The sequence below is a fragment of the Leguminivora glycinivorella genome, chromosome 17 (genome assembly GCF_023078275.1).
Source record: "Leguminivora glycinivorella isolate SPB_JAAS2020 chromosome 17, LegGlyc_1.1, whole genome shotgun sequence".
NCBI lineage: Eukaryota > Metazoa > Arthropoda > Insecta > Lepidoptera > Tortricidae > Leguminivora > Leguminivora glycinivorella.
In genome coordinates this window covers 3,088,599-3,110,944 of record NC_062987.1, presented here as the reverse complement: position 1 = coordinate 3,110,944, position 22,346 = coordinate 3,088,599, and the positions used below count along the sequence as shown (strand labels likewise).

The following is a 22,346-nucleotide window of genomic DNA, read 5'->3' as shown; positions in this document are numbered from 1 at the left end:
GCCTGCGGCGCCGCTTACACTAAAAGGTCTCGCCAAGTCGCACCAAAGCGTCTGGGGACAAATGCTTGACCGTAGACAGTAACATGATCAGAACTTGCTGCGCGCTCAGCGTCCACGAGGGGGCTCTGCCCTCCATACAGGAGACACTGACCTGCCCAGTAGGTGTGTGAAGCCGACATAAGCTTGTTCGAAGGCCCCACGATGCTTGACCGTGGACAGTAACATAATCAGGTGCTCGCCTATGTCTTCTACTTGCTTCCCGCTCAGCGTCCATGAGGGGGCTTCGCCCTCGAGGCAAAAGCGGGACACGATGAAACCAAGGAGGAGAGACGTCTGTAAAGGTACATACATTTTAAGGTTCTTTATACTCGTAATAGTCGTTTTTTTATCTGTTTTTTAATTTATTTTGGAGCCTTGGTCCATGGGACTACACCGGCTCCGTTAGGCCACTTCATATTATTAACAATCAATATACAAACTCATTATAAAAATAAGTCAAAACAAAAGTAGAAAAAAAACAACTGAATAGTCGTAATCTTAAAAGAAATTAAAACATTGGTTTTAAAATGTTTAAGTACCTCTTTGATAGACCGCCAGGCGCACAGTAGCAGCATTTGCGCGGTCACCGCGCGGCCGTCCGCGAGCCGCGCGCCGCTGTGCACAAAGGAACAAACGCAAACTGAGCAAACCAGGTTCAATATTAGTACAATGTGAAACAAATGTGCTACATAACACACCCACACACACGGGTCTCAATCGTCTTTCATACGAAGTTTTTCAATATACCCACTTGCGAGGTAAAAAACGAAACTGACATATTATTTATATTTATTTTTATTAAAGAGTAAACACCCTGCATTTGTCACGTTGAAATATTTGCAGGTGTTTTAGCTAGGGCATAATAAAGCTCCTTTACATACTATATTCGTAAGCCTTAGTGCGTTTTCACATTATCCGATCTGATATAGGATGTAGGAAGGATTTCAGAGGCAAAAATCAAAGATGGCTGTATAAATATATGGGATATCATCGACTCGGATGGGATGTCGCATCGGATAATGCACTTACCCGCTGCTGTCAGCGCCGATGTGGTCGGGCAGCAGGCCCTCGGGGCTGGCGGCCGCCACCACGGCCGACACGCGCCCGTTGACGACTTCACACGTCGCCACGATGTCGGCGATCAGTTGCGACCAACGCTCGTTGTTGGATACGGCACTGTGGAAAACTAATTACATCAAAAACTTCATCACTACACCTAATGAAACAAAGTCCGCCGCCGCGTCTGTCTGTTTTTTTGTGTATTCGAGTTAAATTCAAAACCGGCCAAGAGCGTGTCGGGCCACGCTCAGTGTAGGGTTCCGTAGTTTTCCGTATTTTTCTCAAAAACTACTGAACCTATCAAGTTCAAAACAATTTTCCTAGAAAATCTTTATAAAGTTCTACTTTTGTGATTTTTTTCATATTTTTTAAACATACGGTTCAAAAGTTAGAGGGGGGGACGCACTTTTTTTTCCATTAGGAGCGATTATTTATAAAAATACTAATATTATCAAAAAACCATCTTAGTAAACCCTTATTCATTTTTAAATACCTATCCAACAATATATCACACGTTGGGGTTGGAATGAAAAAAAATATTAGCCCCCACTTTACAAGTAGGGGGGGTACCCTAATAAAACATTTTTTTCCATTTTTTATTTTTGCACTTTGTCGGCGTGATTGAAATACATATTGTTACCAAATTTCAGCTTTCTAGTGCTAACGGTTACTGAGATTATCCGCGGACGGACGGACGGACGGACGGACGGACGGACAGACAGACATGGCGAAACTATAAGGGTTCCTAGTTGACTACGGAACCCTAAAAATGACTAGAATTTTCATGCGGCTTTCAGTAGGCCTAGCACATGATTGCCGCGAGAGTATGTCGCCGCGAGATAGATCACACGTCTTCTTCTAACTGTATTCATGACATAAGGACGGGTAGTCTATCTCGCGGCGACATACTCTCGTGGCAATCGTGTGCTAACCCTGCTGATATGACAAAAAAGTCCGCGATGGAATATGTTTATTATTTGTGCCGTTTGTATATCCGAGGTCTTTATAGAGAGAGTACGTCGTAGACGTCGCATCGGACCGATAGATGGCGCCATCGTTCGTTGTAAGTCGCTCCGGCGTCACACCGCCGCGATGTTGGTAGTCCCGTTTTTTTTCCCCACCTGCAACACAAGGCTCCCCGCGCCCCGACCCGCCACCAGCCACCCTCATTGTTTCGTCGAACGCCGAAGTGACCGGTTGTCGCGTATTCCGTTCGAACATTTTTACAGCATGGTGTCTCGAAATTAATCTTTTAGTTTCTATTTCCTTGTTATTTCTGGTCAAACCAGAGTTATTCGTGTTTTTATTTAAAAAGTGGCTTATAACGTTTCGGAATTATGAAATTTTTCAATTTCTATTTCATCCGTCAATTCTTTCTTCCCTTTTAATTTACGCTCGTTCGTCTTGAATAATGAGATATATTATGCCTCGCTAGCGATCATTATTCGTCTTTCGGGGTTCTCACTATAGAAATGAACGAGCGGTGCTTTATGATTCTACCCACTTTTTTGTAAGAAAGTTCCATGCTGCAAAAATCGTTACCGTTAATCAGTTTTCTTTTTAAACTATTCGCATTTCCGAGACTAAAGTAGGAAGTGTTATCCGCGTATTAAAAGTTTCGCGCGAGAATATAAGCGGTAACGTAGGTAAGTTGCTCCGCCGGGGACCACGTGCTCCGGGGACCACGTGCTTCGCGACCGCGGGCTGCGCGACCTGCGGGCTGCGGCGGCGGCGGCGGGCGCGGTGGAGGAATACCGCGCTCCAAGGAGGTTTGAATTTCTCCGACGAATGGGTGAGCAGATTCATATTATTTTAGAAAGAACATGTTCGGTTTCCGATTCGGTGCGGAGGCCCCAAGCCACGTGTCGGCGCCGAAACTTACTGTAGCGCTGCGATAGCGCCGCTGACCGCGGCAGTGTTGTCCGCCGCGTCGGCGCCGCCGAGGTTGCGTAGAAATGCCTCCTCGTTAACGATGGCCATCTCTGCGGTGCCGCCGAACAACGTTGTGGCCGCCGCATAGGCGTCGCGTGCGACGCTGTAAGTATGTCTGCTGCTGCCCCGACGCGAGCGCCGTGCCGTTAGTGATCAGTCGTCAATACGCAGGCTACCAGCGCGGCCACCTTCTGCCCCCGCCACAACGCCACGAGCCTGCTGAAGCTGTCCACCAGTATCGCTGGCCGCCACGCTTATGCTGGCGCCTCGAATGGTGATGCAGAGCGTTCGTCTGCCGTGACAACGCCGCGATCCTGCTGAAGCTGTCCACCAGTATCGCTGGCCGCCACGCTTATGCTGGCGCCTCGATGGTGATGCAGAGCGTTCGTCTGCCGTGACAACGCCGCGATCCTGCTGAAGCTGTCCACCAGTATCGCTGGCCGCCACGCTTATGCTGGCGCCTCGATGGTGATGCAGAGCGTTCGTCTGCCGTGACAACGCCGCGATCCTGCTGAAGCTGTCCACCAGTATCGCTGGCCGCCACGCTTATGCTGGCGCCTCGATGGTGATGCAGAGCGTTCGTCTGCCGTGACAACGCCGCGATCCTGCTGAAGCTGTCCACCAGTATCGCTGGCCGCCACGCTTATGCTGGCGCCTCGATGGTGATGCAGAGCGTTCGTCTGCCGTGACAACGCCGCGATCCTGCTGAAGCTGTCCACCAGTATCGCTGGCCGCCACGCTTATGCTGGCGCCTCGATGGTGATGCAGAGCGTGCGTCTGCCTTGACAACGCCGCGAGCCTGCTGAAGCTGTCCACCAATATCGCTGGCCGCCACGCTTATGCTGGCGCCTCGATGGTGATGCAGAGCGTTCGTCTGCCGTGACAACGCCGCGATCCTGCTGACTGTCCACCTGCTGTAGCTGTCCACCAGTATCGCTGGCCGCCACGCTTATGCTGGCGCCTCGATGGTGATGCAGCGAGCTCATCTGCCGTGTCAACGCCGCGATCCTGCTGAAGCTGTCCACCAGTATCGCTGGCCGCCACGCTTATGCTGGCGCCTCGATGGTGATGTAGAGCGTTCATATGCCGTGACAACGACGCGACCCTGCCGAAGCTGTCCACCAGTATTGCTGGCCGCCACGCTTATGCTGGCGCCTCAGTGGTGATGCGGAGCGTAATACTGTTAACCGCTGCACAGGCGTCGCAATCCTTCTGCTGCGTCTGCCGTGACAACGCCGCAAGCTACTTGAAGTTTTCCACCGGTGTCGTCGGCCGACACGCTGATGCTGGCGCCTTGATGTCGCCTCGATCGCACGAGGTAAGATTGCAGACGCGGCGACCTTCATCGCGCCACCGAGCGCAATACTGCGGCTGCCGCGAAGGCGTCGCTAATTTTCCTGCCGCGTTTGCCGTGACGACGCCGCGAACTCTGTTGATGCTGTTCACCGATGTAGCTGACTGCCACGCTGGCGCCGGTGCCTCCCGCGCTGACGGCGGCGACCTCAAGAAGGCCACCGAGCACGATACTGCGTGACGCGACAGGGCATCGAGACGCCTTTCGAGCTGACGACGGCCGTCTCAATCTCACCGCCGAACGTAACACCGTCTGCTGCAGTGACAAGCTGGTAAGATTGCTGATGTGGGCCCTTGGTGCTGCTAGCCGCCACGCTGATAACGCCCGTCGCGCCTAAGATGTCACGCTCACCGCGAACACTGTCTTTCCCTACAATGGTGCCACGACCACGACTATCCAGGCTCCGTCTGCTACGGTATCGTTGCAGACTCTGTTGCTGACCAGGCTGATACTACCCTCCAATGTGACGCCGGGCGCCGCTATCAGCTGACATCCCGTACACTATGGTATCCACTCTTCTCTTTCCAGTTCCCGTGAAGTACGACAGTATTTACACTCTATTTTGACCAAGGACTCCTCCGTCGCCGAAGTGAGAACAGATAAATTCTAAAGATGCTACGTCCTAACGTGGCTTGGACACCCATAGTTGAACGAGGTAAGACGTCAATAACCGGACGAGGAGCCGCACTGCTGCGAGGGTGTCCTGACGATGTTCGCGAGCTATCTAATCGGAGAGGCGCCTCGCGAGACGACCCTGTGATTCCTGTACATCGCTCATTGTGTAGGTCAAAGACATCGTAAAGGTTTGCGGAATAAAAAAAAAAAAAAAAAAAAATCTCTTTCAGAATGTCCAGATCTAAATTCGAGCCAGCGTCCTGCATCCTGAGCGTGCGTCTGTTTACCGGGTGGACACTAAAACCGATCGGTAATCTGGCCGCGGGGGTTCCAAGTACACGACGATTTCCCGGAGGCTTGTGGCGCCCCCTGTCCATTCGAGAGATTAACTTATTCGCCGAGCCTCTAATAAACAAATTGGGAAAAATAAACCCGCTTCGCCTTAGTGAACTTGAGACTCCAGCTCAAAGCGAAAGGGGCCAGGAACTCAGGAGGACTTCAGTAGTTATCATCTGGCTCGACTATACTGAATTAATATAGTGCTTGATTCGATCGTAGAACCTGATTTCATCAATTTCACAACTTTCGTAGTCTACAGAGGAAGGTTGCACCGCTGCAGTTTCCAGCATTACCTCGTACAGCTGCCGATAGCCGTAGGCCAATCGCCCCTGTTTTGCTTGCATCTGCAGCCCGATAAGACCTTCAATAATCGGAACATTGTACGAAGTAAAGCTCTTCCAATGGAAAATAATCTTCAACAGGCGGTGGCGCTGACGACTGAAGTGACATGCAGCCGGATTAAGGTTCGCATAGCACTATATGCTATGCACAGTTCGGTTGTATGTTATGTTATGCTGTACGATGGCAGGACTACATCTCTTCTTTACGAGTAACTACGACAGTAACTGCTGACTCCCGCAACAGACTGTCGTACGAGGTCAGTATGCACCCCCTGGGAGCCAAGTAAGTGACCTTCGGTGACCTCGCCTTCTTCTGCTTCGCCCGTCATCGTACCTCTTCGTCTGCGAGAGCCCTGCATTACGCCGTACAACGGTACGTATTAAGCCTCCGCCACACATAAAGCGCATTCCGCTACGCTATGAGCGCGCTGAATGCGCGTGCATTCCGCTCGCGTCCCGCGCGCGTTGCGCTCGCAATCAGCGCTCGTTAGTTCCCGCTAGCGCCCACTGGGCGCAACGCCAGCGTTTGTGCGGTGCACCGCCATTATTGCGCTCCGCCTACGCTCTTAAAGCGCGCATGTGTGGCGGTGTCTTAATTCACCCCTTGACCTGCTACCACGACGTGTTCAGCAACCACCAGCGATGCGACACGGACGTCTCCACCTCTCAGTCTACTCTGTCGACCTTCATTGCACGAAGTAGAAATCCGTCGCATCGGGTTTTGGATTAGGTAATGGATTACCCTAAGAGTCAATGACTGACTTGAAGAAATCGACTGATACCTCCGTCCAGTGTAGTAGCAATCGACAGCGCTCGTACTTTTCATCTTCTAGGCTAGTTTTACCGAGCGATCGGTATCCTCAAATGCCCTCACTAAAAAGAGTTCAGAGTTCAAGAGTCTCGCTTGCAACCGCGCTCGCTTGACGCGAAATAGTCTGATCGAAAATACCAGTATTGTAACAAATAGCCCTTGGGCGCGTGAGTGATGACCTTTTTCTGTGTTTGATATGGACGTAAGACGTTGGACTTTAAATAGTCATATCAAAGCTAATATTGATTTAGATAATTTTTACGAAGGGTTGACAGAAGCAGTATCAATTACGTTACCCTGCTACAGTAAAGATAGTTACACTACTTTTACAGTTAATTTCCACACTTTGTGTCTGAAATTGGGTTTATAACCTGATAAAATAACGTGTCTGTTAATAATAATAGTGTATCTAAGGTTTTTGTATCTTGTTCAAGTCAGCCTCGCCTACATCTTTTTTGGTTTTGATCTGCGATGTATAATAATGTCATTTCTCTAACTATTCGCTGACTAAAGCTAAACGTCATCACGAAAATCTCTTTAGGCGTTTCTGGCACCGAGATATTCGCGGATCGAAGGCTATTTCGACTGATACATCTGTCAAATCGGTTCAACAACTGATTCACTTATTCTTCTACGCTATGCCAATAGGGCTACCAAAGGCTTGCGCGCCAGCTGACTCGCCACCAGGAGATAATAAACAGGTCTCTATAAAGACCTCGGATATACAAACGGCACAAATAATATAAAAATTTTACCTTCCAATAAAATTGTTATTATTTTGCCTGGTATATCCGAGGTCTGAGTGATGCCTTCCTGGTAGGCTTAATATACCGTCGGCACTTCTCCTCAACAATGAGGGTGGCTGGTGGCGGGTCGGGGCGCGGGGAGCCTTGTGTTGCAGGTGGGGAAAAAAAACGGGACTACCAACATCGCGGCGGTGTGACGCCGGAGCGACTTACAACGAACGATGGCGCCATCTATCGGTCCGATGCGACGTCTACGACGTACTCTCTCTATAAAGACCTCGGATATACCAGGCAAAATAATAACAATTTTATTGGAAGGTAAAATTTTTATATATTTTAAGAAAAAAAATACTATACTTATTCGTTTTTACTACCCGTGCAAGGCAAAGGGCTTGTCGCTTCTATCTATCTAGGTATCTTTGCCAACTTCACTGAAAAACTAATCGATCTAAATGGATGCGAAGTTCAAGTTTCAGAAAGTAAATTAAAATCCAGGATTTAACTTAGGATGTTTTGTACGTTATATAATAGACGTTATACAATTAATATTATGATCTATGATAATAAAATAAAATAAATAAACCTGTTTGTGGTCTGTTTTCAGTTTAGACTCGTATGTGTATTTGGACTTCGTAGAAATTTCCCAAATGGGCGAAGGAAGGTTGTTCCAGCACTTTGTGGTAGCATAACGAAAACTGCTGCGCTATTTAGCTAAGTAAGCAATAGGCTTGTTTCCTACTAGTCAAATCAACTTCTTTTTAAGAACTGTCAAAACGATTTACTAATATGGAATTACTATGAAATACTGAGAAGTGACGTCACGGTCAATTCATTTACATACTTTATATCTTTCTCTTTGACTTATTAAATAGAAAGTATATTAAGACATAACTACTGTCTATATTTTTCTTTTAATTATGTGGTGCTTTATTTCATGCACTTCATAAAATATTTTATTTTAAGTATAGGAAACTAGCCTATTCTTTGCACGGTTTGTTAAGCAGTATGTATGGGACATACTGTACACTTTAAGATAATTTAATGACTTGATTTTACGTAATGATATGGTATTGTGACGATGACGTGGGAAATTCAGTCCATCTGTCGAAAAGTGGTAGAAATCTTAGATCAAATTATTTTCTCATAGAAAATATTTTAATTTGTATTTTTAAGTAGTTTCACTACTATTATACTATAAACATTAAATAAATGTCATACCTATACAAAGAAAAAGTGACCAAGGCCTCCAGTGTTCCGAGCTGGGATCGAACCAGCGTACTCAGTTAACCGGCATCCGTTTAATGTTTAAGTGGTAGAAAACCACGTATTCGTGTAGGAATAATGAATGTACCTAGCATCGAGAGCGGCTAACAGCCTCGCGAGGCAGTGCACGAGACCGTACATGGGCGCGTCGCGCGCCGCGCGCAGAATGTCCCGCGCGCGACCGGTCTGTTCCTTCAGAGAGCGCAGGATCTCGACGAGCAGGCCGAAACAACCTGGAGATGGCACGTCGCTGAAATTACAACATTACACGGTCATAATATTATCATTATATCACACTCGGTAAGTGTGCAATTGCACGCAAGCGTAGAGGGAGTTACCTATAGGAAAAATATTCTCTCGAGGGAGTTATGAAATTTCAAGTTATATAGGTACTATAAACAAACTAAGACGTCTGCTTCAGACCATAGACTTATAAGTAATGTCACGTCGGAAACATCGAGTCAAATATAAACGTAAGAGTTACGATTAAGCCCCGTTTTAATTAAACAAGTAAAATCGGGTAACTCTCATAAAATTGTCGAAGATAGCTCGACATGGTTCGCTCCGTAACGAGGAGCATTTTCATTGAGCACGCGCGATGACGATGGTATCCCGACGCATTCCCCTCGTTACGGAGCGAAAAATGTCGAGCGATCTTCGACAATTTTACGTGAGTTACCCGATTTTACATGTTTAATTATAATATGTTAGTGTCTCACAGTAGTTTTATTATTATATCAATATCACCGTATCGGGCGATTTAAATTATTTTTTATCACTCGTCCTATAATACATTTATAAAACAAATTATACATTTTCTAAAACTAGATAAATGTAGCTATTAAATAATATTAATATTTTATTTCAAAATAACTATTACAGTTTTAAAAAAATGAGCAATAATAAAAAAAAATCTCGTTTTAAGATTTCCCCAATTTATTTTGTATTTTTGTTTTAAAGTACATATTTGTTTTTTTTTGTAAAGTATAGTTTTAGAGAAATATGGTTTCAAAGGAAGCACGGCGGTGCCAGCCTTTCCCCCTCCTTCCTCCTAAATTAAGGGGGGCTCTCGATGCCTCCCGTTCTTAATCTACTCAGGGCCACCCAAGGAACAACTGCACCAAGTCTCAGTGCTAAATCAGAAAATGCAGGATGTTGTGCAATAGCCTTCCTACTAGTATGTAATATAAGACTTACTACTGTTTGTAATAAGGTTGGAGCTCCGCCGGCAGAGACAACAGTAGCAGCAGTTTGTAAGAGGCGGCCACGCAGTCAGTCGGCCGCACCGACGACGCCTCAGCTATCGCGTCCGACACGTAGCTTGGAGAATGCACTGGCTGGAAACATGCAGTGTGTTACCACCATGCGGGCATTTATTAGAACCTAAATCCATTACTCCCTTTCGAACAAAATAGTACATTATTCTTCAGTACACGTAGACGCAGTGACACCTTTAAACAGCAAATGTGATGAAAAGAATATATGTAATGGCCATTGTATTATTTATTATTCATTTTTAATGCAGCATTACCTTAATAAACTCCGCCGGGCAATTCTTGAGCACCTCTAAGGCAAGAACTTTATTGTTCTCATAACTATCTTCTAGAAGATTATACAATATTTCAGCTTGTTCCTCCGTCCATGTCCTAAAAGAAAAACAAAACACCTTAGACTTTACATTTCGTGTTAGCACTTATTTTTCGTGTTTTTTTAACCCTGACGCAAAACCGACGGGGTATTATAAGTTTGACATGTCTGTCTGTCTAACTGTGGCATCGCAGCTCTCAAACGGATAAACTGATTTAGATTTAGTTTTTTTTTGTTTGAAAGCTGAATTAGTCAGGAGTGTTCTTAGCCATGTTTCATGAAAATCGCTTCACTATGTCGGGGGTTTTTAAAAAAAATAATTTTGTGGTTAAGTTATTTAGTTACACAAGTGACTTTTAGAATATTAGTTCGGCTTATTTAGTATTAATTCACTAATACGAGTAACTATGCACTGCTTAAGTAAGTGCCTAACACTTATGACCTACAATAGGCTAGTTTCCTACTAGTCAAATCGGCTTCTTTTTATGAACTATCAAAACGATTTGCTAATATGGAATTACTATGAAATACTGAGGAGTGACGTCACGGTCAATTCATTTACTTTATATATTTCTTTTTTGACTTATTAAATGGAAATTGATATGTTTGAAAATAACTACTGTCCATATTTTCCTTCTAATTATGTGGTGGTTTATTTCGTGCACTGCAAAAATATTTTATTTTCAACCCCCGACGCAAAAACGACGGGGTGTTATAAGTTTGACGTGTCTGTGTGTCTGTCTGTCCGTCTGTTTGTCTGTATGTGTGTCTGTCTGTGGCATCGTAGCTCCCGAACAGATGAACCGATTTAGATTTAGTTTTTTTTTGTCTGAAAGCTGAGTTATAAGTATAAGAAACTAGCCTATTGTAATCTGCTAATAGAACCAAATATACCTATCTTCTCCGATCTGTAGCTGTCCCATCCAACTCAACAGCTGGAGTGCGATATAACGTCGTCCATAGCTAGCGCCCCCTGTCGACAGATTCTCGAAACTTGAAGCGCGGAGTTCCGAAACAAAGTTTAGGTAGTAGGCGATTTCCTTTGAGTGTTCTGAAGGCTTCCTTTTCAGCACTTTGTAGCTGTCTTCGAGACGTTTTAGTATCTGGAATTTGAAGACCAAATGGAAATTGTCAAACAATTTTAAATTTAATTAGGAAGTAATACATAACAGGTAAAATAAGAAATACTGAAAGGGGAAAAGGTCATGAAAAGAAAACCCTGTCCAGCGAGTCTCCGTGCGGTATAGACCCTAGAACGCTGGCCGTATTATCTCTCTGAATTGCGAGCGATATACGCTGGGAGATGTAAGCGCCAGCCTGGGGTCGCCGGATGCGTCGATCAGCCGTGTCGACAGGCACCAGAAAGGAATGAGGAAGTAAAATTTTATTTATGTTCAAAATCATTCGTGTATTCACTACACAATTGACCAGGCAGGCAATTATGGTCGCGCGATAAATGATAAAACATCTGGCCGTTGGACGGCCTGATATTTTATCGTCTATCGCGCGACCATGCTACCCGTGCAGATTCAAGCAAAAATATAGTATGTATGAAGTAACTTCATAAGTTACAGACAAACCTTTTTTCGGGTCCCTTCACTGAGTTCACTTGTTGCGGTTTATCCGTTTGAATCAGCCAAACGTATGTTTAAAACAATATGTGTCAGGTTGTTTTTATAAAATCGACTTGTTGATTCAAATATATTGCCGATTCAAATGACAAGTAGCTTGTTGTTTGAACCAAAGAGCACGTAGGCGCTATTTTAACCAAAAAACTGGTTGAACGAACATGAAAACTGGTTGTATTTTCTCTCAGTGTTTGTTTAACATAATGATCGAAAGTCATAAATGTCATAATGTAATGTTTTCCAGATTATCATTAGTCTTAAGTCTAAAACGGTCAACTTTTCAGAGTTTTCATTAAGGTCATCTATAGATAGGTTAGGTATTTTTTTCAAAGATTTTTATTGAACATAAAAAGCATACATACAAGAAAAAACAAGATCGTAAACAGCTGCATTAATGTAAAACTGTGTCGCAGCTCTTACGGTTTGTTTTATGGCAATCCTGAAAACTACGAGTTTCTAAGGCAAACCCAATAATGACTAACAAAAATGTGGACAAACGATACATTATGACTTAATACTTTATGGGAACCAATAGAGACAAACCTTTTTCATATTAGCCAACACCAGTTGCCTAAAGCTAGGCGATTGGGCGTTGATGTTGTACTGCAGGAAATGCGATAGGAAAGTCAGCTCGTCCGCCGTCAACAGTTGCGTGGAACGAGGGGACTCCGCTACCAGCGAGAGGCTTAAGATGCGGGTCTGCGGACAAACAAGTTAATTACAATTTACTATCAATAAAAAATATACTCAATCGATCCATTGGAACTGGATTCCTTACTAGATTTTGAGGCCTAGACTAGAGAATTTTGTTTTCTATTGGCAATGTTTTTGGACCTTTTTTCTCAAGATTGAAAAAATAAACTGTCAACCCATACTAATATCATAAATGGGAAAGTGTGTGTGTGTTTGTTTGTCCTTTCACGGCAAAATGGAGCGACGAATTGACGTGATTTTTTAAGTAGAGATAGTTGAAGGGATGGAGAGTGACATAGGCTACGTTTTGTGTTTTTTTAACCCCCAACTTCCCTAAAATGGGGGATGGAAGTTGGCATGGAGTCTTCCGCAATTTTCGAATGTAACACGAGTGAAGCCGCGGGCAAATGCTAGGGTAGGTATACGATTAATTATAAGACACTGAGCGGCCCGGCCCGGCTACGCACGAACGCACAAATATCGTCATATTTCAATCAATTGAAAAAAAAACCTTATCAAATTAATACCTACACCTTCCTCAAGGATCATTTTAATCATACGTCAACCCGCATGGAAATCTGATCAGTAGTTTTAGAGTATATCTCGAACATACACACAGACTTTGTTTTTATAAAGTGTAGGAACCGTGCATTAATAAATATTATAAATAAATATTATCGGACATTATTAGTATTATTACACAGATTGACTGAGTTCCACGGTAAGCTCAAGGCTTGTGATGTGCGGTACTCAGACAACGATATATATAACTAGTTATTGCCCGCGGCTTCGCTCCATACAAACTTCTACCCCCCATTCTAGGGAAGTGGGGGGATATAAAGAGACAATGTCAAATGTAGCCTATGTCATTCTCCATCTCTTCAAGTATTCAAATTACCTCATCATCAGCATCGTACGCGCAGTGCCTGAGGTCGTCGAATGTAACCCCCTTGTAAGCGACGCCGGATTTCCGAACTACGCTCAGTACCAATAAGATGCATTTCAGATCGCTCCCCTGGTACGAGCTCAGTGCGCGTTGCTCGGGCAAGCTGAAAGAACAGGTAGATTGCGAAGTAGCTAACTTTATCTACCTATATAGATAATATCATAAGTTTTCTATCATAGGTCCATTATGAAAACAGAATGGCATAGTTGATTTTCTTAAATTCGTATTTTTTCCTAAAAAAAAACATACACCTGCGATAGATGTTACTTCAATTGCTGTTGAGAAACGGGCTTTACAATTAACTCACATTAAGTAAGTGTCAAAACTATGACATTTCAATCCTATATCGAACACACAAAGTCCGTTTTTAACAGCAATTGATGTAACATCTATCGCAGGTGTATGGGATTTTTCAGAAAAAAGTTACAAATAAAAAAAACGAACTATGCTGTTCTGTTTATAAAGTCTATAATGGACCCGATCCGTTAATCGAAATATCAACTTCGTTAATTAACGAGTTAATGCCCAGCTTTGGTCATAATATTCAGTTCTGCTGACAATTAAGTACTGAGTACTGACTGTACTAAAGATAAAATGTAAACGATTTATTTTTATTAAATGAAGGGGTAAGTTCTCTCACATATATTTCAAGACGCCGCTATCCCACTGCACGGCCTTGGTGAGGATCTTCTCCAGGATCCCGAGCACCGCCGGGTCCGACTCGCGCTTGGCCGCGTCCAGGATCACGCTGACCCACTGCCGGTAGACCGTCTCCGGGTCTGCCTGCTGCATGTGCTTCTTTAGGAGGGTTTCTAGGAATGTTGTGGCCTGAAATGTGTATGTACATTAAAAGCTCGGCCACACATGCGCGTTTTGGAGCGTTAGCGGAGCGCAATGATAGCGGTGCACCGGACGAACGCTGGCGTTGCGCCCAGCGGACGCCGGCGGGAACTAACGAGCGCGGATTGCGAGCGGAACGCCAGCGTTCGTCCAGCACACCGCTATCATTGCGCTCCGCTAACGCTCTGCTAACGCTACCCTATCAAAACGCTTTATGTGTGGCGGAGGCTTAAACGTCGTCATCATCAGTGCCCGGAATTTTCGCGACAAAAGACTGTCACAATCTGTCTAGAGTTAGAAACTTTTTTTTTCCATTTGCTTGGCCTTATCCTTGCCATTTTAGGGTCGGGGCAGCATGTCTTCCTCTTCCATACCTTGCTTTCGTTTTATATCAGTTCTTACACAGTCTGTCCTCTTCCCCGATTTTAGAGTTCCGTAGTCAACTAGGAACCCTTATAGTTTCGCCATGTCTGTCCGTCCGTTCGCGGATAATCTCAGTGACCGTTAGCACTAGAAAACTGAAATTTGGTACCAATATGTATATCAATCACGCCGACAAAGTGGTAAAATAAATAGTGGGAAAAAAATGTTTTATTAGGATACTCCCCCCCCCCTACACGTAAAGTGGGGAGTGATTTTTTTTTTGTTCATTTCAACCCTTACTTGTGGTATATTTTTGGATAAGTATTTAAAAATGAATACGGGTTTACGATAATATTTTTTTGATAATATTTTTCGAAGCAAAGGAAAAAACAATGTGTCCCTCAATGTCGTGTCGTGTCAATCTGTGTACAAATACAGCTATTGCTCACACAAGCCTGGACCGCTTGAGTGCTCAGCGCCTGTATGACGTCACGAATTACGCGCGGCCGCCGCGCCAGCACCGCAGCCCCCAGGGCATCTGCTAACGCGGTCAGAACTACGTAGAACGTTTTGCGGGAACTGTCCACCGTGGATAACGATGCGAAGAGATGCTCCAGCGTTGTGGGGTCACCTGGAATGGAAAGTTTTAATTTGTAATGTAATGTGTTAAATGCGATTATATGGCAGCGTCACGTCATTCAATAGGTATCTAACTGAGATGTTTTTAAACAGAGGGTCTAAGACGATCGAGAATTATTTGTTAACTGCTTCGCCAGATGACGCATGGTGGTTGCAGTCATACCGCCCAACAGATCACAATCTTTCTTCTGTAGCTGTACCACAGAGGATATAACGCGTGCAGTCACCTGCAGCTAAATTTCGAATGCTGTCCATGTGGTATTCAACATAGGACTTTACATCAGTGCGTCAATAGCACCAGTCTCATCCGGATTAAACCAGATCGTAAGAGTCATATACATATGTATAGATACTTACCTTCAGTTTGCAGCTGTACCGCAGAGGCTTTAGAACTGTCCATGTGGTGTTCAGCATGGGACCCGGGGCCCGTTTCTCGAAAGGTACAAGCCTTGTATTACAAGTGCGCGAACTCTCAAATCGACAACCCATAGTTGTCGTGGAAACACACTTGTAATACAAGGCTTGTACCTTTCGAGAAACGGGTCACAGTACGTACCAATACGTCAGTAGCACCAGAGCCTCATCCGGATTAAACCAGTAAGAGTGATATTAACCTTCCTTCTGCAGCTGTACCGCAGCGGCTACAACTCGACCTGTGAGCTGAGCCGCCAAATGCCTCACGCTGTCCATATGGTGATCAGCATAGGACCAGCACCAGCTCGCCAGTAACGTCGCCAGCGCCGGGCCCGCGTCTAGACTCCGGCTGATAGAGAGGAGGGTGCGCGCTACGGCAAGTGTGTGGCTGGCTTCTGACGAGTACCTGTCAAGGTCAATTATGGAACTTGGTATGGGCTTTCAAAAATGTAAAGGTAAGGCGCACGTCATAATAATCCCTTTAATACAGTACTTTATGCAGCCGATGTTTAAGAAAGGTCAAAAAGGCGAGTGACGTGCAATTTTAGGCGGAACCGAAAATTGTTAATAATGACTCCACGAGTATTTTTGACTCAGTTATACAACTGTATGTATTCAGGCGTGATTATATGTAAGTATATACATACACAATCACGCCTGTATCCCATAAAGGGGTAGGCAGAGCTCATGAAACTACTAAAGCTTCAGTGCCACTCTTGGCAAATAAGGGGTTGAAAGAAAACGAAACTGTGACATTGCAGTGACAGGTTGCCAGCCTACACAACGTTGCATACAATACTTTTTCTAAGACCATGGACTTGTTTCTTTTAAGTTTTCTAGAATAACTTTCATGAAAGAGGTATACACTGTTTCCTAGATCTGACTAAGGGAGGCCTTTTGCAACTAATTCACGTTTGAAAAAAATGGTTCATCCAAAACGAAAAACAGTCAACAAACGGATAAAGAAGTATCCTTGTTTTACTTGTGACGAAAACAACTCAACAATATACTGATAATTTCACTTTAATCGATAGTCGATAAAATTTAACGTTCCAATTCTATTGACGACTTGATTTTTGCCATGAGCAATTCCGCCCTCTGGTAATGATTATAGTATAAAATAAAAAAGAAATGGTTATGTAAGTTACCTGTCTCCAATAGCTAGGATCTTTTCAGTTAGATCCAAGATGGCAGGTTGTCCGTTAAGCTTCATGGTCACCAACTCAGCAGGGGGCACCACTGTCGCCACCGCTGAGTAGACTGACAGGTTCACTGTACCGTTTTCAGAACTTCGGTCTTCCTCTAATACCTGGATTAAAGAACTAACAATAGAAGACATATTGAACAAGAATAAAATAAAACATTTGTTTTATGACCAGACCAGACCGGGTTTAGTAATTTTTTTTTTAACGAAAATAAAAGAATTTTTAGTATTTAAAGTGTGCATTATGCTAGAATATATTATCCTACGTTATAAGAACAAATTATATATCATGTTATTTATTACATGTAAATAAAATTCAGGACTGACCATTGAATTTGGCACCCATTTAGATCACTTCTTTTGTCACTGAAGTCAACAAACAAGGCATAAAAGAGGATCGAGTATTATCGAGAGATACTGTCGAAGTAAAATGTGTAGATAATCACAGTGCATCGCACTGCCATCTCTTGACACAGGCTTAAAACTTTTGAACCTCAATTTTGACAATTTGGCCCATATTCTTAGCTTGATATGTTTTAAAATGTCAAATATTAATATTAGCGCCATCTAGCTGAACGTACCCCAAAGGTGTAATGCCATCTAGGCCACCGTACCTTTTTCTGTATGGTATGTACTGAGGTACGTTTTTTTAGACTTTATCTGTCTATACGGAGTTATATTTGTCTTTGTTTCACACTTATGTTTTTGATGTGTAGAACTTACCGTAATCCAAGATCCAGATCCATTCTCGAATAAATGCAACGTCAAATATATTATCCCGCCCACAGATTTTGTATCCATGGGAACCTCTTTACCCAACATCAGTGCAGATATAATTGACCTTATGCTACCGAACATAGAGGTCAGTTTGTCTCTGTTCTCATCTGTCACTTTCTGTATCATGTATAGGAGGAGTCTTAGAGTTAGGTGCACTAGGTCATATATTTTGTTTATTTCCGTGGGAGCGAGAGGCTCAGATTTTAATTCGGTTCTGAAAAACATTAATAAGTAGATAAGATTAGTTTGAAATAGTAAATTACGAAATTACGATACAAGTGCGGAGAAGAGGAAGTTCGGAGTGGCGATAAATTAAATCGTTTTTAATCGCCACTGGTTTGTGCGAAAAAAAGCAAGTTCGATACGAGTGAATTACATTTATTAAAGAATTCACACGAGTTACGAATTTTCTTTTTGCACGTGTATCGAACGACGTTTTATGTAGTACAGATAGCTGTCCGAAGTTTCGACCTGACAAGAAATGAACCACTTCTCGCACTTAGTGCGTAAAAAAGCACCATCTGTACTGAAATAGTACATTACGATACAAGTGCGGAAAAAAGGAAGTTCGAAACGAGTGGCGATAAATTAAAACACGACCGAAGGGAGTGTTTTAAATCGACACGAGTTACGACGTTTTTCAGTACAAATGGCCCTCCGAAGTTTGGACTTGGCATATAATGAACCACTTCTCGCACTAGTGCGTAAAAAAACTCCATAGGTAGGTACTAAAATAGTACCTACATAACCTACATTACGATACAAGTGCGTAAAAAAGGAAGTTCTAAACGAGTGGCGATAAATTAAAACACGACCGAAGGGACTGGGAGTGTTTTAAATCGACACGAGTTACGAATTTCCTCTTCGCACGTGTATCGAACGACGTTTTTCAGTACAGATGAGCCTCCGAAGTTTCGACCTGGCATATAATGAACCACTTCTCGCACTAGTGCGTAAAAAAAACACCATCTGTACTGAAAAATATATTATTTAGCAATTAAAGAAATTAGAATTCAAACCGAATTTTCTTGATAACATTCAAAATCAATTTAGGTAGGTATATCCTTCGTAAGGTGTTTTGGGCTACCCTCTTCCTTTTACCCTTACTACAAGATAAATAAGTAATTTTAGAACATCCTAATATTCCTAATTATTATTTTTACCATTGAGTCTTTTACTGTCTATTAAGCAAAATGATACTTGACCTTTTCAGTAAAAAAAGGATTACAAACTAACCTAAAATTTTCTCCTGGAGCATTCTGCAACTCAAGCGTTTCAACACAGGTCAGCAAACATCTTACATAGTAAGCAGTAATGGTAACCTCTAAGCCACTGACGGCCTCAGCACCGGGTGGAAACTTGTCTATAGCAGCATCCAATCGGGCTACGGTGTCTATGTAATCTCCATATGAACGGGTAGAATCCTTTGTCTCTGAGATAATTACAGTGGTTAGGGTTTGTGTGAATGGTGTGCGGAGTGATCTGCGGTCTGTTATGTGCCTGGAACAATCAAATAACCACATATTTTTTATAGCTTTAGTTTTTAAAATAAGCACTTTATTGTACAGTCAGCCAAAAAAGTGGTTTACCACTTTTCGACCTTATGTGTTTCAAATAGAGTTGAAAAGTGGTAAACCACTTTCTTGGCTGACCGTACAGTAAGAATATAAATTGCTGGTAAAACAGTTTGTTCTTCTAGGCATTTTTTCATGCAGTAAAAATAACAATTGCTTATTATTTCTTAAAATAAAATGATGATGCTGATGCCGTTATCGGACATAATCTAACTATTTTCAATGATAGATGTCAAAAAAATAACTAGTAACTCAATCAATCATTTATTTATTTGCAATTTTTTATTTAGTTGTATGGCATCAATTCAAAAATAGGCAATTATTTCTACATTTTAAATGTCAATATTCAGGGACCCTTAGCTAGTCAGCTGCATCGGGTGTGAGATGCAACAAGTCTTCTGGCAGCCCTCGATATGAACGAAGGGGGCAGCGCTGGATTATGTGTTCCATGGTCTGGTCTTCCTCGCCGCAATCGCACAGGGCTGAATCCCTCCATCCCCATTTCTGCAGAAGGTAGTTGCATCGACCGTGGCACGTCCGGAGTCTATTTAGGCGACACCATTGTCTTCTCGGCAGTTCAAAGCCTGGAAGTCGACATGTAGGGTCTACGACTTTTGAGCCTGCATCGGTAGCTGTCCATTCCTGTTTCCAAGCCTCGGAGAAATTGAAAGTTGAGAGGTTCTGGGTGTATGCTGGTTTTCTGGACTTAAGGCGTTGGTGAGGAATGGGTATAAATGAGTCTGTTGTGATAATCTTTTCTGTTTCCCTCCTCAGCGCGTTTTTCCTACGCAGATGTGATGTGGGGGAGCAATGTGCGACAGAGTTGGTAGCCAGTAAACACCAGTTGGTACTAAATGCGTGCAAATACAATTATAAAATGTCACACAAGAAAATCAACAGAATATAATAAAACAAACATAACAATTATTATTAAAAAAAAATATATATAAAGTAAAGTAAAGTAAAATTTATTTCCAAAATAAGTCATTTTGTTAGTCAAACATTTAGTGGATCACACTAGGCAGAGCCTGTCCCGTGACTCCACGGATTTTACATTATTTTGAAAGACTATTATTAAGTATAGCCTAGTATATCACAGTCAGAAATGTCAGAATCACAAAAAAAAATACTGATTGAAAAAAAAATGCATTTTTTAGATACAAAAAAAACGTAAATTTTTAGAAAAAAACGTACTTAAACTTTTTATTCTTAGTGCCAGTTTTACGAATAACATTTGAAATTTTACTTATTATGTGAAAATACACCCAAAAAATGTAAAAAAATTACACAAAAAATTTTTTTTGGCGGAATTGGAACTTGCTTGACTTCATATAACATTTTATCTTTATTTTGCCCTCAGAAATGCGTAGTTAAAATCTTTTGGTTCCGTCACCATGTATATTGATTAAATCCATACTGATATTATAAATGGGAAAGTGTGTGTGTCTGTTTGTTTGTCCGTCTTTCACGGCAAAACGGAGCGACGAATTGACGTGATTTTTTAAGTGGAGATAGTTAAAGGGATGGAGAGTGACATAGGCTACTTGTTTCCTTCTAACCCCCCACTTCCCTAAAATGGGGGTGGGCGATTATATGGAGCATTCCGCAAGTTTTGAATTCAACACGAGCAAAGCCACAGGAAAAAGCTAGTACAGTTTTTACGTAACATCCTGGCTTCATTGAACAATGGCAAAGTTGGATGTTATAACAGACATAGCTGTTAACAAACATAGCTGTTAAATATCAAAACTATACCTGGACCAACAAATGAAGTTTACATATGAACATGCTAAGCTAACAGCATTGTTAACTGTTCATTATTGTAAACTTGGCCTTCTTAATTATAACCTAACCACAAAATTGACAAAAATTGATAAGACAAAAAAAACTAAACCTAAATCGGTTCATCCGTTCCGGAGCTACGATGCCACAGATAGACACACACACAGACAGACAGACAAACAGACAGACCGACAGATCGACAGACAGACAGACAGATAGACAGACAGACAGACACATCAAACTTATAACACCCCATCGTTTTTGCGGCGGGGGTTAAAAATAGTTAAACCAATTCTTTATATACTTACTTTTTTAAGAACCCCTTGACCGGATGTTTTGCATCCGCATGCCAGAAAAGCAAAACAAGGAATTTGACTGCTTCCTCGTCAAACTCATCTTGATGGCTATTGAGATACTGTTTTAATAACTTCAGCTGGTTATCAGCACTGTTGCAGTTTAAAAAGTTATTGAAAAATTCTTTGGGAATACCTATAACAATCATAGTAACCATAATTAATAATTATACTTATTGAAAAATAATTTAAATTTGTTACAACAACTTCTTTTATTTTGCACACTGAAATGCAAGATAATATGGATAAAGAATATTTTCTTATTATTATAGGCACAGGTGTTATTGCTATAGAAAGTTTCAATCAGAGAACTTTTGAATAGCTGAGTTTTTTTATTAAACTTTTTAGGTAGGATGACTCAGTGTCAATTATTAAATTCATTTGAATCATGATTTTCCTTGAGGGGTTAAATACATCTGAATTCATAGTAAAATCATATATATAATATTATAAAAACATCAATAAGCTACTGAAGTTAACAAACCTGTGTTCCAACATGGAATCGATAACGGTACAGCGGGTTTTTTGACCTTTACGCCGATCCCCCCGCTAACTCGCAAGTTGAGGTCATTCATAATAAATATAACATAAATTCAAAAACTATTACTTAAAGAGAAAATGTGATAATTCCCACAACAAACAACAACATAACCTCAATATTTACACGTATAATATTTCATGACAGCCCTGACAGCCTGTCAATGACAGCAATTATGGAGATTAGAGCTAAGGAGCGAAAGCTTTAAGTATCAAAAGTACACATATAAAAACAGATAGGTGGCGCTGCAATCGCAGGTAGGGTTTGACAATCTCTTAGTCTTCTCGGTAGTGACCCCGCCTACGGAGCAAGAGGTCCCCGGCTCAAATCCTGATGAGAGCTTTTTTATTTTTTTCTACTAATATTTTTTCATGAATTATTTTATTTTTTTAATATCCAAAAATATTTTGTTTAGTTAAAACTTTTCGAAATTTCATTCTCAAGAGTTTACAACATTACCTAAGAATCCTAACATTATGCAAATAATGTAAAAGGGCTTAAGTTGACAT

The 22,346-nt window shown here is 42.3% G+C and overlaps 1 protein-coding gene across 1 annotated transcript in view; it reads right to left on the bottom strand.

The window, feature by feature from the left end:
• The window catches only part of LOC125235371 (thyroid adenoma-associated protein homolog), a 39,290-nt gene extending 17,425 nt beyond the window's left edge, over nucleotides 1-21,865 (bottom strand). Inside the window, 16 exon segments of the mRNA XM_048141921.1 lie at nucleotides 152-333; nucleotides 579-654; nucleotides 1,069-1,215; nucleotides 8,588-8,749; nucleotides 9,697-9,836; nucleotides 10,031-10,145; nucleotides 10,981-11,189; nucleotides 12,258-12,413; nucleotides 13,306-13,456; nucleotides 13,994-14,181; nucleotides 15,006-15,187; nucleotides 15,810-16,015; nucleotides 16,758-16,918; nucleotides 17,537-17,804; nucleotides 18,827-19,090; nucleotides 21,784-21,865. Of these exon segments, the coding sequence (XP_047997878.1) occupies nucleotides 152-333; nucleotides 579-654; nucleotides 1,069-1,215; nucleotides 8,588-8,749; nucleotides 9,697-9,836; nucleotides 10,031-10,145; nucleotides 10,981-11,189; nucleotides 12,258-12,413; nucleotides 13,306-13,456; nucleotides 13,994-14,181; nucleotides 15,006-15,187; nucleotides 15,810-16,015; nucleotides 16,758-16,918; nucleotides 17,537-17,804; nucleotides 18,827-19,090; nucleotides 21,784-21,797 (2,621 nt within the window). The 5' untranslated portion in view covers nucleotides 21,798-21,865.
• Nucleotides 21,866-22,346: the final 481 nt, after the last annotated feature.